The sequence below is a fragment of the Aedes albopictus genome, chromosome 3 (genome assembly GCF_035046485.1).
Source record: "Aedes albopictus strain Foshan chromosome 3, AalbF5, whole genome shotgun sequence".
Lineage (NCBI taxonomy): Eukaryota > Metazoa > Arthropoda > Insecta > Diptera > Culicidae > Aedes > Aedes albopictus.
This window is the reverse complement of record NC_085138.1, coordinates 258,531,312-258,550,097: the sequence shown is the minus strand read 5'-3', so window position 1 is coordinate 258,550,097 and position 18,786 is coordinate 258,531,312. Positions and strand designations below refer to the sequence as shown.

General features: G+C 39.2%; 1 protein-coding gene across 3 annotated transcripts in view; it reads right to left on the bottom strand.

Annotated features, from left to right (window-relative positions):
- Positions 1-18,786, bottom strand: part of LOC109422376 (NAD kinase) — a 156,701-nt gene that overhangs the window by 116,362 nt on the left and 21,553 nt on the right. The window contains exons 1-2 of one of the 3 annotated variants that reach the window (XM_062860392.1): positions 3,402-3,562; positions 1,536-2,116 (exon numbers count right to left, since the gene is read on the bottom strand). The exons of 1 other annotated variant lie outside the window; for it this stretch is intronic. In XM_062860392.1, the coding sequence (XP_062716376.1) occupies positions 1,536-1,624 (89 nt within the window). In that variant the 5' untranslated portion in view covers positions 1,625-2,116; positions 3,402-3,562. Of the gene's footprint in view, positions 1-1,535; positions 2,117-3,401; positions 3,563-18,786 lie in introns of those variants that run through there. One more of the 3 variants, XM_062860390.1, reaches the window with a different exon arrangement.

The following is an 18,786-nucleotide window of genomic DNA, read 5'->3' as shown; positions in this document are numbered from 1 at the left end:
TAGATTTGTACAATGAAAGAAGTTCATGTAATCTCAAGAACGGTTTGGATGTCCTTAGACATCTCAACAGATATGATGCTGTCTATTAAACTTTGAGATGTTCAGTAAGTCATGAAAGATTACAAGTCGTAGCTTTGCATTATGAATGAAGTTACCGGTGCACCCGTAGACTTTAGGATCTAAACTCCAGAATAGTTTGGATGACTTAGGATATTTCGACTGATTTGAAACTGTCTATTGAACTTTCAAAAGACTTACTGAGCATAATAGATTACAAATCATTGATTTGTATGATGCAAGAAGCTACCGCTGCACCCGTAGACTTTAGGATCTAAACTCCAGAATAGTTTGGATGACCTACGATATCCCGACTGATCTGAAACTGTCTATTGAACTATCAAAAGACTTACTGGGCTTAATAGATTACAAATCGTACTTTGTATAATGCAAGAAGTTACCGCTGCACCCGTAGAATATGGGATCTAAACTCAAGAACAGTTTGGATGACCTAGGGTATCCCGACTGATCTGAAACTGTCTATTGAACTTTTAAACGACTTACTGGGCATAATAGATTACAAATCGTTGCCTTGCATAATGCAAGAAGTTACCGTTACAGACGTAGACTTTAGGATCTAAACTCAAGAACAGTTTGGATGTCCTTGGATATCCAGAAAATTACTCTGCATCATATTCTACCTTTTTAATACTGTCAAGCACCAAAACTACAGAAATATGTGGAAAATCTATTATAATGCTTGGAAAAATTCCGGCTTAAAATTAAAAATCCACGTAAATGAAAACCGCGTTAATTCAAAAATCCGCGTAAAAATAAACCGCGTTAATTCAAAAATCCGCGTAAAAAAACCTCGTAAATATTACGGCATTCAATTCGAAGTTATCTGCCACTTGATGGAATTAATGAGCATTTGAAAGGTTCCAATTTTCTCAACTGCAAGGCTTCTGTATACAAGGTAAATTGGTGAGCTTGTTCCATATTATTTTATAGACACAAAGGTTGTCTTTTTATGCAATTTTATTCGAGTTCTATCATTCAAGAGAAAAACCGCACCAAAACATTTGTTAGACAGGCTTTTTGATGTACCAAAATGAGTAATATTTCACCGTTGATAGTCAACTTCCAATAACAGTGTATTGAAACGCATTGTAGACACTCGTTCAGATCACACCACCTTAAATGAGTTCACACTACCCAATACATGTATCCAAAGCTATTCAATGCAGAACAACGCATGGTAACTCACAAGCGCCGGGCTTTGCACATCTTCCTCTCGCCAATCCTCTTCATTCCTCCACAGCACATTGATTGCACATGTAAACAGAAACCACACCGCTCCGAGCCATACCGCCGCATATCTGAGACATCAGCTCCATATGACAAGTACGGCTTTCTTCCGTCGTTGTCGTTCGTTTAGCGCAGTTTTCATATTTGCCTGATTCATATTTACTTGTATTGTAGCCATCGACCGTCGGTCGTCGTTTTGTACACATATTATTCATCTGGATTTCACTTACCATTCGTGTAGGTCGTCCGAGCTGTCCGATAGGTGATGATGACGTTTGGTCGGTGTTGATGGACCCACTTCACCGTTAACTTTCGACATTTTTTGGCCAATTTTGACTTTTCCTATTTAGTGATTTGGCAGTAGTAGGCTACGATGACCCACGTGTTTGGCTGTCGAAGTATGGACACTATTGCACGTGAACTTGATGGTGGTAGATTACCGGATGAATTACACTGCACTATTTTCTCGAGACCCACGGTATACAGAATTGGATGATTCCTAAACAACTTCTACTACGCGATGAGTTGTTGTCACTCTACACATTATCTAATCGCGAAATACACACAAATTAATTATTCACAGCAAGCGATAAAAGTAGCGACTCTTTCGCGACACCGATCGCAGCAATCAGTGCCAAAAACTACTCGGTTACTTTGTTTACTGTCGCTCACTGCGTTCGGTTAATGTTTACTAGGATGGATGATTGCAATTTCTCGGCTTTCACTAGGTGGTACTGAATCCAACAACGCCCCCCGCGTCTACAGTTCAGCGGCGGTCCAAGAGTGCACTGCTGTCGCTTCGATACGTACGCTAGCGAACGTGGAACCACACACATATCGGAGCAAAACGTGCGTTGTACAAAATGAGAAGGAAAACATCGGGGAAGTCGGGTTAAAATGTGTCATTGGGGTAATTCAGCTGTTTTAATTCCTTCAAGAGCTACTCTTTAAATTTCCTCAAAAAGTTTGCTCGAAAATTCCTCCCCAACAGGATTTTCTCAAAAAGTAACTTAGTGAATTCCTCTAGAAGCTTCTTCGCAAAAAATCTTCAGGATTTCCTTTGAAAATTAGTGGTTGATCCTTATGGAAACCCATCCTATGGAACCTATGGAAATTTCTTTGAGAATTTTTACAGAAATTCTCTTGCAATTTGGAAATTTCTTTAGCAATTATTTTAAGAATTCCATCGACTAACATTTCTAAAATTTCTGTTTCCGGCAAATGATTTAGAAATTATTTGAAAATACCTTTATTTCCTATGGAAATTTTCACTGCAATTTCTTCAGCAATGCCTTTGACAATTGATTTGGTGATTCCTTTATTTTTTTTTTGGGGAATTACTGCGGTTACAGAAATCTCTTCTGAAGTTTATCTGAAAGTTTCCCTGAAAATTCCTTCATGATTTTTTCCTGAAAACATTTCAGGGGTACCTCCGAATGTTCTTTTCTGGAGCTCTTCCGAGAATTTCTTTAAAACTGCTTCAGAAGATTTTACAGGAATTCTTTCAGGAATTTCCTAGAATATTCCATCGAGAGGTCGTTATAAAATTTACATTTCCTTAGGGGGTTTTCAGGAATTCATCAGGATAGTTTGTCAAAACTTTCACCGGAAATTCCTTCGAAAGTTCTTCCAGGAACACCTTCAAGAGTTTCTTATGAAATTCTCTTGAGGATTTCTTCTGAAGTTTCTACGGGCATTTCTTCTGATAAGAATGACCGATGTGAAGCTGGGTAGCAGAAATAAAGCATGTTTTGCAGAAGATATACTCGACAATTCCTTAGAAGACGCACTTCACCCCGATCTCTCCAGCACAACTCAAAAAGTTCCCTGTACGACTGATAAAGATAGTGCTCGGTTACACACAGATGATGATGAGAACCCTCTTATACCAATGCAAGGCCTTTTCAACACATGAACGTACAACAACATGTTCATAAACACACTACACACACCCCCGGAAAATCCCACAACCCCCGTGGGTTTGCAAATTCCGGAAAACGCACTTTTGGCCCATATTTTAGGAGCCCCCACATGCTCTCTCGCGTAGCACACTCCTTTTACACACCGAACGCGCCACCGAACGACAATCACCGTACCTTCCGTTCTTCACGATATGAAACTCCATTGCTGCTGCGATTGTTGCACTCCTCGCGAATCAAAGTAGCCGACGAAACGACGAATAGTATTCTGCGATGCAACAGCAGAGCAAAAACCCGTGCGGGTGGTGCACATTGAGTGAGCGAGCAGTAGGTACTCAGGAAAATTTCGTGACTTTATTTTGACACTGACAGTCTAGTTTTCCTTGCGAGGTGATGATGGGCAGGTGACAGATGCTTTCGCCGAGGAAAATCACCCATACAGTGAAAAGCTGTCGTGGTGCAGTTTTCGTGGGGAAATGATGAAAAATGCTTCTTCAAGCTTGCTGCGCTATATACGAATGCCTGGATGGTCAGTCGGCCAAGAAATCCCTCAGTGAAATTGCTCATTCATCATGAAGTTGGGAGCAACCTTTGTCCCAGTTGGGATGTAACGCCATTGGAAAATAGGAAAAACGGACGGGCTGTGTTTTGATCCATCTTCCCTTCTCCCCCACGTTTTTGTGGAAAATTTCCCTACACAGAAAAAAGTTCGATACAAACTGTATGCAGCCAGCCACACACGTTTGAAGGGGTGGTGTTCCGATGGGTGGCGGCCGGTAGCGAGCATGCGCGCATCTGTATGGGTTAGCTGGCTAGGAAGTACTGTAGTGGTGAGACCGTTTTAGATTTGTTTTGGTACTCACTTACTACCCGGTACTGAAAACGAGTATGACTAGCAACGTTCGATGTGTCCAGATCACAATTACAAATGAAAATAATTCTACTAAAGGTGTTATTAGACTGAAAAAAAATAGTATGTATTGTATACTTTAATATACAACCATGGTCAAAATATCAGTTTTTAATGATTTTCACAATTGGGTTTTTAAATTAAGAAAAGTTCAATGATTTTTTAACAAAAGAGCACCTTTTTCTAGCCGCTATGTTTTTTTTCAGATTTTTAGAACTTTATTTTGGTATCTAAAATCAATTTCAAAGAGCTACTTGGTGAACTTCTGTTAGTAAAAAAAATACCAGCGAATTTTCCAGCTGCGAGTGATAATCCTCTAAGAATTGCTTCAGGCAATCCTTCAGAAGTTCTTTCTGAATTCCTCCACAAATTCCTTCTGATTTTCCTACGGAAGTTTTTTCTCAGATTACTACTAGAGTTCTTTCTAAGATTCATTCAGAAGCTCCTTCTGGAATTCCCCAGGAGTACCTGCAGAGATTGTTCTAAGAGTTCTTCCTAAGATTTCTCCAGTAGTTCCTGCTGAAATTCTTGAATGGGAGAGTTGTCGTGGATCGAATAAAAGACTTGGTACTAGTTCAGTGGTAAAATATCGAATCAGTGAGTGAAAGACGTTCCGTTGAAGAAGTTTCTTCTCTCGTTCTTGCTGCTGTTGGTTGATCGACAAGTCGCCGATTGCCTCGTCCATTTTCTCCGCTTCATCCAGTAGGCCAGATGAATGCTTTTCCCGCTTTTCTCGACGCAACGAGGGATCACGCCGTTGGGAATTGTTCGCGGTGTGCTTCTTCGAAACCGCAAGGGAGTCGTCGTCGCTGCCGCTCGGTGGGCGCTTTTTGGTAGCGCCTTTGCTGGCGGCTGAGCCAGCCGCCTTGTCACCCATCACGGGCTGGGGTACTGCCACAAAGCGTTGAAAACTTTCGCACGATTAAATCGACAATTTTCGAGCACACCGAGACGCGTCCGATCAGGTCAGATCAGGTCGAACGTACGGACTGGAATGACTAGATTTATTAGCTCCTCCTGTATTTATATTACTCTAATGCACGGAAAAAAATCCATTCCCCTAATCATGAATAAAAAATCATGTTCTTATGATGTCTGCCAACTCATAATATCATAAATAAAATTCATAATATCATGAATGAGTTGACCAGAAATATGAATAGAAACAAGCATTTTCATAAATTATATTCATGGTCGCTTCCTAGCGTTACACTTATCTGCCATATGCAATTATATAAATCGCGCGGTCGTCCAGCACAGACATGTGGAAAAAGTTGAACCTGCTATTTTTGCAAAGTTTTTATTTGGTTAGAGTAATAAATGTGCATATAGGAGGAAATGGAACATCGAAACAGTGTACCCGTAAGATTCGGCAGGTTGTTGGGAGTTGATTGACTAAAAAATAAACGCGCAAAAAGTAAACAGTGTCCAGTTCGCGTTTTCGTTGTGCCATCCGTCGTAGTTCCGAGTTTATGTACGGAGGGTGAAGCAAAGTGAGAATCGCGCGTTAATTTTCGGTAATTCTCTCTATTTTTCCGGTTTATCCATCGTTCGACGACTTCGGAGACTCAGCAAGTGATGTGAACTAGTGAACAATTGATGTGGTTTGGAGGGCATCCTTAGCCTGTTGGATGTAGATGCCAAAGACAAAAATAATAAACCAGCTAAATATGATTATCCGGTGAGTTCGATCATTGTTGTTCTCGTTTATATTTGAACATTACATATCTTCACTAAGGGCCCATATAGCCGAGGCGGTAAACGCACGGGTATTCAGCATGACCATGCTGAGGGTGACGGGTTCGATTCCCGGTCGGTCCAGGATCTTTTCGTAAAGGAAATTTCCTTGACTTCCTGGGGCATAGAGTATCTTCGTGCCTGCCACACGATATACGCATGCAAAATGGTCATTGGCAGAGGAAGCTCTCAGTTAATAACTGTGGAAGTGCTCATAGAACACTAAGCTGAGATGCAGGCTTTGTCCCAATGAGGACGTTACGCCAAGAAGAGAGAGAGAGAGAGATATCTTCACTAACAAGAGGCCAACTAAAAAGTGCTGCTTGCTCATAGAAAAAAGGATGATGGATAGGTTCCAAAATCATAGAAATGGGCTCTGATATCACGTATTTTATTTTCTTATGATTTTAGCTTGCATCGTTTTATTAATCTAATTAAAAGCATTTGGGATTGACGACGACGGAATCATAAAAGTAATTCTCAATTCCATGAATTCTATGCATGGTTCCATCTCCCTCAACCTTGATTTTATGAATTTGAATGAGAAACATTGAGGTCCGACGACGACGGAATCATAAAAGTAATTCTTAATTCCATGAATTCTATGCATGGTTCCATCTCCCTCAACCATGATTTTATGAATTTGACTGAGAAGCATATAGGTCCGACGACGACGGAATCATAAAAGTAATTCTCAATTCCATGAATTCTATGCATGGTTCCATCTCCCTCAACCATGATTTTATGAATTTGACTGAGAAGCATATAGGTCCGACGACGACGGAATCATAAAAGTAATTCTCAATTCCATGAATTCTATGCATGGTTCCATCTCCCTCAACCATGATTTTATGAATTTGACTGAGAAACATTGAGGTCCGACGACGACGGAATCATAAAAGTATTTTTTGATTCCATGAATTCTATGCATGGTTCTACCTCACCCAACCATAATTTTATGAATGTGGTGGTAAAGCATCAGGATCTGCATCCAGGTTTATGAAAATTATTCTTGGCTTCATGAATGCTACTCATGATCCCAGCTAATTTAATCATAGCTTCATGATTATATTTTCCATTTTTGGTCGTCGAAAGCCAAAACAATAACGGGTGCATAGCGTTATGGTGAAATCATTCATAAAATCATAAAATTTAATCATGGTGTATATTTATAACATAAAATCATAAAAATATCGGTAAACTATGAGTCATATTCATGGTCTTGGGAATGGATTTTTTTCCGTGTGGCAGCTCTGGGATACTTAATCGCCTACTTGATGTAACATCGCCAGGATCGCCTTCTTGATTAACCGTTATGTGGCCGGCAAACTTTTTGCTTTTTTCTACACCGTGTATTTTAAATGGGTGCAGGGTACCCGGGTACCCTGCCGGCCACATAAGGGTTAATCTACTACACTCCTCTTCGAGCACCATGAAATCATCCCTCCTGCGTATTGGGTTTCTTGTTGATGTTTAGACAACTGTGATAATTTGAGAATCCACTAAATCATCATTTCCCAGCGACATTTCACACTAATCAAACTGATTTTGTCTACCTGTTGTGCATCCGACGCCCCTGTGATGAACTCAACGGAACTTGTGTATGCCAGCCGCTGCGAAGTCGTGTGCGAAATTCGACTGTGATGATAATGAATTTCGGCCGAGTCTAAATGGGTGCAAATGTCGCAATATTGCAACAAATATCCTGTGGTTGATTTTCTGTCCTTAGCATCGCCTGCCCAGTCAGCATTCACGTAACTAGACTTCAAGCGGGGAAGAATTGGCGCCAAGATGCAATTCGTAATCCATGGTTCCTTTCAGATAACGTAAAATCCTTTTTGCTTCAACCCAATCCGACTGTGTTGGACAACTGGTCCTCCTTCCTAGGATTGAAACAGCTACTGCGATATCTGGGCGGGTATTGACGGCCACATACAGCAATCCTCCTATCAGGCTAGCATACTGGTTTGGTAGCTCTGGTTCCTCCTCCTTTGGTAGTAGATGGCCAGGATCCAAGGGAATTTTTGACTGTTTGGCTTCGTCCATGTAAAATCGTCCAAGTAGCTTCTGGATATATGCCTTTTGGTTGAGAGCAACGCCATTTACCGAACGAGTAACCTGGATTCCAAGGAAGTGCTTCATATTGCCCAGCGACGTTATTTGGAAGTTACGATTCATCGGCATCGATGATTTCTTGATATTCTTTTTCGGTTTTACATACCAAAACAAAATCGACAGTGGATGATCAGCTCTCGACGCGAACAGACGTTTCGTGCAGTTGCTAGCTTCTTTTGTTTGATTCTATACAGTGCATTGTGCATACCGATCAAAATGTCGAGTGAAATTGAAATAAAAAACACGCTAGATGCCGCGCAACCGACCGTAGCAGATATGGCCGGCTTTGTGAAAGCACTCAAAGGTGACCTGTCGCTGATGGAAACGGCCTACAAGATTTCGGATGAGAAATCGGTTTTCATCCGCTTCAAATCCGCAGAAGCATTGAAATTTGTGTTCGAAAACAACAGCCAATCGTTACCGTTCCATTACGTCAATGGAAGCAAAGTGGTGGTTCGCATGTCGGTGACAGGAAACACGCGATATGTACGCGTGTTCGATCTACCACCCGAAGTATCAGATGCTAATCTGGTCAAAGTGATGCAGAAGTATGGAAAGGTCAAACGTACAGTACGCGAGCGATTCCCGGCAGATTTCCTACTGGATCTGTTTACCGGAGTCCGGGGTGTCTATATGGAAATTGAAAGAGAAATTCCGGATTGCATCGCAATCTAGCGATTTATGACCAAAAAGTGCAACCATACTTGCATCTTGTCACTTTAATTTTAAGAAGAGAGAGTCAATCTAGATTATACTAACATTTGAAAAGTGCGTACCAACCATTGCAAATTTCTGCTTCTTCAGATCCTCCTGAGCGTATTTCCCATTATTCACGTAAACTCTAACCAGTAACAGGAAGAGCAGTCTCCCCTCTATCTGATAACAGGGTAAATTTGCATGAATGAATTGAAACACGCCTAGGAGCGACGGAAGAAGTTGAGGCGTTCAACGGTTGTTCCGCTTTTTTCACATGTTGGTCTAGAGAGCGTACACTCTCTACACGCTGCAGCAAATCTGCTTTAAAAACAATAGCCAATTAAATTAAACAAAAGGAAATATGTCTGTGTGCCAAATATCTTAAGTTATAACTTAAAAAAATAGAAAACCAAAAGCATTACAAGGCTAAAAGACAAAAAGTCGAAACAGGTTTCAAATAATCGAACATAATATGCTGCGTGAAAATTCTCTCTTTTTTTAATATGTAGGTAAGACCTTATTGCGTAGAAACGGCTATCTCAGTCTTAATTTACGACGATTTATTTTATTCTACCCGACGTTTCGGCCATGGGTTTTGGCCTTTTTCAAGGGAAAAATTGTCTATCGTCCTTGTCCTTGTTACAATTTGCATTTGCATTTGTCAATTTATCCGGGTCATTGCTTTTTTGTACAATTTTAGGGTAATTTAAATGATAATTTTGGTCAGAGTTTTGCTTACACATATAACGACTGTTTTAAAAAGGCCAAAACCCATGGCCGAAACGTCGGGAAGAATAAAATAAATCGTCGTAAATTAAGACTGAGATAGCCGTTTCTACGCAATAAGATCCAGTTCCAGTCGAAAAATCCCAAATCAATGTAGGTAAGACATTTTGTTCCTACTAATTTTACTTTTATCGACCTATTATACATTGCAAGAAAAAAAAATCGCGCAAAGTTTTGCAAAAATGGAAGTAGATATGCGCGGTTGCATTTAAATGTTTCGGTGTCTTCTGCGCGGTGAATCCTTAGTTATTTTCCGCACTTATCGTAGAAGACACGAACACGATATGATGTACTGGCGACGATCTATGAGCGATTTTGAACATTTTTACGCGATAATCTACGGTTAAACGCGCAATATTGACTTTCGATTTTTTTTTTCATTTCTACGTTTTGTCTTCTCAGCCTCAGTATTTCAAAAGGGCATAACCACATTCCAAAACAATACAGGTCGGACTCGATTATCCGGAGTTGGGTTCGGATGTTTCTCAAACATATATATGGTGAACGAAATGCTCTACAAGGCTGAAATTTTGACATTTTGCCAAGCCAATTTTGATTTGTAATCAGTCAAAGCTTCATCTTCATACAGCATTCCGTTTGCGAGATATATTTTTTGGAAGCGACAGAACCCGACTCCGGATAATCGAGTCCGACCTGTACTTTTTTTCAAAGCTGTGGCATGGCACTTGAAAACAAAACGAATGCTCCTCTTTTGATGGCTTACATTAGAGGGATGACATGCAATCTACATCCATATAGAAGGTGCCGTATCAAAAAGCAGTTACGCCCTTCTGAAATGCTGAAGCTGATGAAGACAAAACGTACAAATGAAAAAAAATTGAAAGACAAAAGGTCAAATAAAAGTAAAATTAGTAAAGATAAAAGGTCTTACCTACATATTTTTAAAGAAGAAAAAAATTTCACCCTGCAAATTATGCTTGATTATTTGTTGCCTGTTCCGACTTTTTGTCTTTTGGCCTTTCCATATTTTGGTTTTCTATTCTTATAACTTAAGATATTTAGCACACAGACATATTTCTTTTTGTTTAATTTATGGTTGCCCATATTTTTGACTATTGTTTTTAAAGCAAATTTGCTGTATAGAGAGTGTACGCTCTTATCGCCGCTAACATTACAAAAAGCGAAACTTCTTGCCGAAACCAAACTTTTATTGAAATGTTGGTGCTGTATGCATGTGAATACTATCGCCTTGACTGAGAGTAATATGAACATCTATAGACATATGGAATCACAATACAATATACCCACTTTTAATTGAATTGTTACACCGATGAAATGTTTGTTTTCTACAGGCCCTAAGAACACCTACCGTATGTTGGCGTAATGAATAATTTTGATAGAAAATGCACTCCACCGATATTTATATGGATGCATACTACAAAATTTCAATATTATTCATGATAATTTATGTTATTGATGCCTTTAATTCATGATTCTGTTATGAAATGTGGTGTTATTCTATAGAAAACACGATTTTTTAGAGGTTAGGCCCTTTAAAAGAGCGTAAATCAAAATTTCGCCCAACAATGATTTTAAAAATTTGCCCAGAGGTGTGGGATAGATAAATAAAGAGAATGACGTTTCAGGTTTTGATGGTATATTTTATTTTATAATAACGGTAAATGGAGCACCGTGATCATCATCAAACGTTGGTACAGGATTGATACTGCTATTCTCCTTTGGTGTGCTCAAATCGATTTCAATATTTCCAGACCGCTCCACTGCTTGGATTTGAAGATCTTTTCCTTCGTTGACGTGCATCCCTGCTGCTTGTCAGCTTGTTTGTTGATTGGTCCACGAAACGATAAGCTTTTTGAGAATCCGCGTATCCAACAAAGGTAAGTTTCACTGCCTTTGATTCTAGTTTTGTCCTTTTCTGGTCCGGTATGTGAACAAACGCTTGACTTCCAAATATTTGAACATGCTTCAGGTCAGGTTTCTTTCTAAACCATGCTTCGTAGGGGGTTGATTTGATTGATCTTGTCGGGAGCAAATTCTTTTAAGGAATATCTCAGGGACATTTTTTTAAAGAAACATCTCATGGTGTCCCTTCTGAACTTCCTAAATCAGTTCCCAACAGGAGAAGGATAACATTTCCACACGAATTTCTTCTGGAAATCCTAGAAAAAAAAATCTGAAAACATTCCAAAAGGAGCTGGAAGAATCTCAGAAGGAATCACTGAAGGAACTTCCAGAGGAATTTTAGAAGGAAATCATAGAGAGTTCCTGGAGCAATTCTAGATGGAACTTTTGGAAACATTTAAAATAAACTCCTAGAAGAATCTCAAAAGGAGAGTCTTAGAAAAAAACTCCTGGTTCAATGTCTAAAGAAAACACGAAAAATTTTTTTGAAGAATTCCAGAAAAAAATGTATTAATGTATCCAGAAAATAACTTCTGGGGAATCCTAAACACTTCTGGTGAAATCTAAGAAAGAAAATCTAGAAGGAATCCCAGAAGCACCTATGGGAGGGGAGGGATTGCTTGCGGAATTCTAAGATATCCTGGAGAAATCCTGGTAGGAGTGAATGAAGGAATGCCGGAAGAAATTTCTGGAGGAGTCCTGGGAAAAACCCTGGATAAATCCCAGAAGAAACTACTAGAATAATCCAGGAAGGAATTTCTGAACCGTGAACAAAAACTCAATTGACTGAGTTATAGTATAAAAGTGCCCTAAATACCAGCCACTGCCCAAGAGCCTCGGTACTCTATGCTTTCTATTGTTGGTTTTTCATAACCATGAAATTGAAATCTAAGTTTCGAGTTTTTTATTTTTTTTGAATTTTGACATGACAACTTTTTTTGAAGGGAGAGCGGGGATGTTCATCAAGCTACGTCATTCATAGGAGGAGGTATCTGCTTTTATGACGAAACGCTACGAGGAGTGAAAGGGTGTTTAAAATCATTTTGAAAAGCTACGTCATTAATTGACGCTCCCTTACATCCAGAGTCACTACTGCACAGTAGCGCATTCCCCACCTTACGCTGGAGCTCTTCCTTACGCTGGAGCGCTATCTTGGCTGTCTTTGTAACCAACATGATAGCGTCTGCGGTCGATCGTCCCTTCCGGAAGCCGAACTGGTTGCTCGAGAGACCATTGACACTCTCAGTGTGCCTCAACATTCTCTGAGAAAACGCTCTCTCGAAGGGCATTTCTGAATAGTTGACCTGAACATCCCGGGAGCTTTAGCAATAGTTACTATTAAGGCCAAGTTTGAAACTCCGTCAAAACCTGGGGCCTTACCTACGCTAAGGGACTTCACTATCCCCGCAAGTTTCTCATCGATGACCCTCTCCTTATCGCCAGCCCCAGTCCGCTACGAAAGGAGGCTAAGGATTAGGATCATGACGCGGAAAAAGCCCCTGCGGATATCCTTAAGTGCTACTTAATGGCCATCCCCCTGGCAGTAGCAAAATTGACTCGACTGAATTAAGGTCGTTGTCGTTAGTGACGGCGTGAAGGCTCTCCGTACCGATGCGATGATCAAACAAAAAAGTCTCAAATTTAAGATATAAATCGTGTTCTGGGAATTCTCCATAGGTCTTGTCCTTCACGTCATCGGATTTGTCGTTGGACGGCACATGCAGATAATTATCAAGCTGTAGATAAAGAATTTGTCTCGTATCCTCAATACGCAGATTCGCCCGGCTTTCATCTCATATCTCCCTTTATGTGTTTCACGAACACTATAAATTCGACCGCATGTTCTGCCTTATCACTTCTGCTGTGGTAGATGTTATATTAGTCTGATGTTCCAGGTACCGAGTTTCCAATCTTAGCCTTTATTTCGTTGCCGGGTCGGTTTTCATAGTACCATTCACAGTTTCTTTTTCTATACTCTTTTTTCGTGGCAGTGAAAGGCTTCGACAGGCTATACCTTACTGGTGTCGCGCTGCCTATAACGTGTTGGTTGAGCTGCCACCTTAGGTATAACTGACACGATACAGCCTTTCTTTTTCAGCCGCTGCTGGATGCCAGGACAGCCGCTGTATGAGCCGCACCTCCTTGGTGGATAGACGCTCGTCACGCACCTCATCAATCCATCTGAAGTCAGAAGAGTAACTACACTCTTAAAAAATTAGGAATTTACACGTGACGTAATCCGTCAACGTACGTAAACATTTCATGATTGAATGGCAAATTTGACTCAATTTTACATCCATCATGTAAGTTCGAGTTGGTTGCACAAGATGTCAACAAACCTATCTGAGTAGATAGGTAGAAACAGTTTTACATTTATCGTTCGTCTCACAACTCGGTGATACAGTTGAGGGGTATAGTGCGTGCCTCTCAATCAGCGAACCAGAGTTCGAATCCAGTTCATTATTTTACTTACATATATTTCATCTCTTGCTTCGGCTCTAGCGATTGCTAGCTCGACTTTATTTGTGATAGAAGACGTAAATTCGTGTCAAACGGGCCGCTCCTTTTATGTGCATCCAAGTGAAATTAAATTTACATGATTTTTTCTAAGAGTGTACCAACTAAACACATAACTCTTATCTGGCGGTCTTCGTAATAGATTGACTTTGTGTTAGCATGAGGTAGAAACTTGTGAGGCCCAAAGGACGCTCTATAGTCTATACATTTACATTTAAGTCAATTTTTACAAAATTTCTAAACGTCTTTTAGAGTTACCATCACAAACTATCATAAATCAATACATAGGCTAATTCTGTTAAACATAATACCGAAAAAAAGCCATATACCCAAGGAGTTCTTAAATTTTCCGATAGTTTATTCAATCTTGAAAATCCGCAAGGGTTTCTAGAGAAAATACGCTAGCTACCCAATGTTAGCAACATTATCCTAAATTTACTTGGCAAATCCCTACCGCCTCTTTCGAATGAGCCCGTATGTAAAGCACTCACAATGATGAAGCTAATTGAATATTTAAATTAAGGTGCCACCGCCCATAATTCAATTATCCCAAAGTGAATAATTTTCCTTGGTTCAAAAATGTATCTGGGAGTAGAAATTTCATTTGCACATTTTCAAGATTGATTTCCAATCACTATATTTGTAATAGTCATTTGTATCGTATCAATTTAAATGATACAAATTTATGTGAATGTGGCATATCCTATGAAGACATTGATCATATTATAATTAATTGTTCTCGGTTTATTGTACCGAGGAAAATATTGTTTGAGAGCATTATTGCAGCAGGTTTTCCAATTCCTGTATCTATACGGGATATTTTGGGCACAAAAAATGAAACCATATTAAAACTTTTATTCAAATTTATAAATGAGATTGCATATTTCGTTTGATGCTGTTTCCCTTTTTTTTTGGTATACTTTATTTTCAGCCTTGAAGATTCGTTTTTGGTGAAGCCCTGACCCCTACCCTCTCCCCCACAAGGATTTCTGGATTTCTGAAGATTCGTTTCACGATGTGGCATGCTGTCCTCCTTCAAGATTGCGGCTCTGCTATGGCTACTGCCGTGTGAGCCTTTAATTTTAAGTTATTATTGTAATGTAAGTTATTTGAAAAGATAAAGAGGTTTTGTGCCTATTTGAGAAAGATTTCGTTTTTGTAATGTTGAAATCACTCAAAGAGGTTTTTCCCTCTTTCAAAATTTGAAGTTAAAATAAACAATAACAATAACAATTTAAATTAAGGAATTGTCGTTGTTTCCCACATCATTGATTGTCATTCCTCTTGATTCCAAAAACATCCTCAGATAATCTCCCACGTGATGTAATGATCCAAACATGTGTTACCGACTAGTAGTGCAACGAACAAATCAACAACAAAGCATGTCTGTAGCATAAAAAGACCGACGGAGTGACTCGCCTGTTCGTCACGACAAGTTCAGATTCTCTCAATGAATGGCAAATAATAATAAGCCTCGCAGGTATCAGGTATAAGGTTGCGCTGGGTAATTGGAAATGGTGGTGACATGATGCGCGGTGCGAGCTGTTTGTGTACATACACGACAAATGAAGTGACTAAAACAACAAAAATTGCAGTACCGAGCTTGTTGGAATGTTGACAGGATTTCCTCGGATTATCTTACTTCTAGTGACAGATATTCGTAGGCATCTTTGAAACTTGATGATCATTATTACTTCTGTTAACCTTCCTAATGCATCATGTTGGCAACAGCTCGCTGATCTTGTGTACTGTTTGGGTTACAAAATGACCCATATATGCACAAGGTGGAATTTTAAAAGATGTTTAATATATTTAAGCATCAGAACCAATAATCTGAAACTGCACTGATCAAAATATTAATGTTTTTTTTGTAATCATTTTTGGTACACGTTGTTTTTTTCTACTTCTTATTATCCTGTTGCTTTATCTTCTTTTTTTTTCTCATTTTTCTGCATTTTTCCCTTCTTTTTATTTGTCTTCTACTTACGCTTCTCTGCTACTTTTTCTTCTTAGAGTTATGTTCTTATTAGTACTGAGCCTTTTCCTCAGTTTACTGTTTCATAAGCACTCCACAGTATGTGTAGAGTTAGCCTTAGTTAAAATACATGTTAATAAAAATTAAAAATGAAAAAAACTACACAGTAGATTTATCAATTGACAAGTTTTGCTTTCTTGTAGAAAGCATGAAGGTATTCTATTTCTAAAGAAGTCGTTGACACGAACGCCACAATAATGGTAAAGTGTCGTTAATAAGTAGTAATAATGATAATAAAGAAGTCTAATAAAGAAGTCGAGAAAATTTCTTTCATGAAAAGATCCTGGACTGATCGAAATTCGAACCCAGGCACCCTCATCACGGTCCAGCTGGATACCTTTTGAAAGTCGGTGGCGTTGATCATGTTTGATCGTCTTATAAATAGTGTGATTGGTATTCTACATCAGCTTAATTCCAACCCGCACATTTGGAGGAACATCTGTATGTAAACTTGTCGTGTAAGATCTGTGCAATCACTTCATCTCGATCGTGTGTGATCGTCGCCAGATGGGTGTTACGCTTCGAAGCCTTGACATTAAAAGCTGGCCCCGAATATCTTCAATATTTGTGCGGAAAAGGAATTCCGATGCCTGATGGCTGAATGAGGGAGAGAGACACTGTGAGAGAACGTGCAGTAGTTGAGTTATTATATGGTACATTGCAAATTTAAACGTTATGTAAATCGCTATGTTTATCAAAAGACACACGAATAGTCCCAAAGCAGACTTCTTTTGATCACATTTGAGTTCATTGCTTCCATATCGCATCGCTCCTAGTTTACCAAACCTTTCCCTCGAAACAGAGCACAAGAAACAGTGGAACGTTACTGACGATATACAAACCATGAACTCGGACATAATCCATATTCATAAACTTTAAAATAATTCAATTAGTGTCCCACGAGCAGCGATGCCAGACGAATTTCTGTATCACTCGTTCAAAAATCTGTATCCCATACAAAATTTGGATGGAAAATCTGTATCCTATACAAATGTAAAATCTGTATTCCATACAAACGCAATCTGTATAGATGCTCAAAAATCTGTATATATGGCATCCCTGCCCACGAGAGCCAGTAAGTCACCCGACAAACTCAACACTTTAGATAGACACTCGGCTACAGCCTCTTTATGGTAGCCAGCTATCAGAAAAGTAAAGGTACCGAGGTATACGCTAGAAAACCTACCTTCGCTTGCAAGAAACTATGCACAACCGATTATAACTTAATTGGCCGACAGAAATGCATGCGTTTGCCGATCCGATCAAGCCCAGGCGCATAACAAGCGGATTTATGTCAACGCAAATGGCAACTGATAGTGATCGATGATTTATTTATGTGTTCGCGATACAAGGTACCGTGAAGCGGCGGCAAATTGAATGGATAAGTGTAAACGATCATTTTGAAATCGGAAAGTATGTTTTTTTAATACGCACTACATATGAATTTTCACAATGACATTATGTCCACTAATTTCTGCGAATTTTGGAGTATAACGACGTTCCATATTATTGATGAAACTTAGATCTCAATGAGACGAACAAACTCTATGATTCTGGAGAACAAGACTAATTGTAGATGGATATATGAAGAATTTTGGATAGTTTGCTCTCTTTTCAGAATTCGGAAAACAGATTAGACTTTTACCAGTTTTGCCTTTTACGGGTTCACAACCCCACTTCATAAATCATTACTTTCAAACACATCGGTTATAAGGGGCCGTTCATAAACCACGTAGACTTTATAGGGGGAGGGGGGGTCTGACCAAAGTCTACGCTTCATACAAATTTCAAAATTTTTGTATGGACAAAAGTCTACGAGGGGGGAGGGGGGGGTCTGAGATTGCCAAATTTTGGTCTACGTGGTTTATGAACAGCCCCTAAGATAAGCAAAGCCGAATCTATGCCTATCTTAAAACAATTTATCACATCGCTACTGTGAGCAGGGCTGGATCAGATGGGGGTGGAGTCACGACAAAATACAAAAAAAAACAGCCTTTGCACTTATATCTAAATTAAAAGGTTCCAGAATAATAGTTGTTTGTTGCTATGTGTATTGCTTCGCAAGCCATAAAGTAATTGCGTCGTAATGGCAAGAGTGGTTATTGAAGTACAGCGTAAAAAAATGTAAAATTTATACAAGCACTAAAATCACTCTAGCTTGGTTTCCCACAAATTCCCGCTAAAATAGTTCGGTAATATTCGAAAAAGAAGAGTTTATTTTTCTTTTTATATCGAGATTTTTAGCCCTAGGTTAGTTCATCTCAAAACCCACGCTTTACTTCCCTTCCGAAGGAAGAAATCACATTTTGCGAAAAAAAAAAGAAGAGTCTAAGCTAGCATTCTAGACCGGTTGCATGTCGAATGCGGTCAAACACTCCTACTTTTCGAACAAATGGACAAATTAACCGTAAAGTTTTAGAAAATATTGTAAAACTGAAATATAAGCTTACAATCATCGCAATTTGTGCATCAAATATGCAAATTGTACTAAATTTACTTTTAGGAAATGCATGCATTATATTTGTTGGGCACATTTTTCACTACAAATCACATTTTACTTAATGTTGGTTAAAATCAAGAATTTTCTCTTAAAAAAAGTATCTTCATACAAAAAACGATACAATTTTGTTACAAATTGAAACATTGACTTTTATCGAGAAATTTTGATTTCTGGCCCATAGTGCGTAGGCGAGTGAATGTATCATCAACTCCTGTTCTTTACCCAATGTTCGACGTACTGGTGTAGTACAAGTAAGATTATCTGCACCTATACAATGATGGTCCTAATTAGATACTCACCACTACTGGCTTTCTCCTCGAGGTAATACAGTTAGGTGGAGAAGATTAAAACCTAGATTAGAACCAGTACCTATATTCAAATA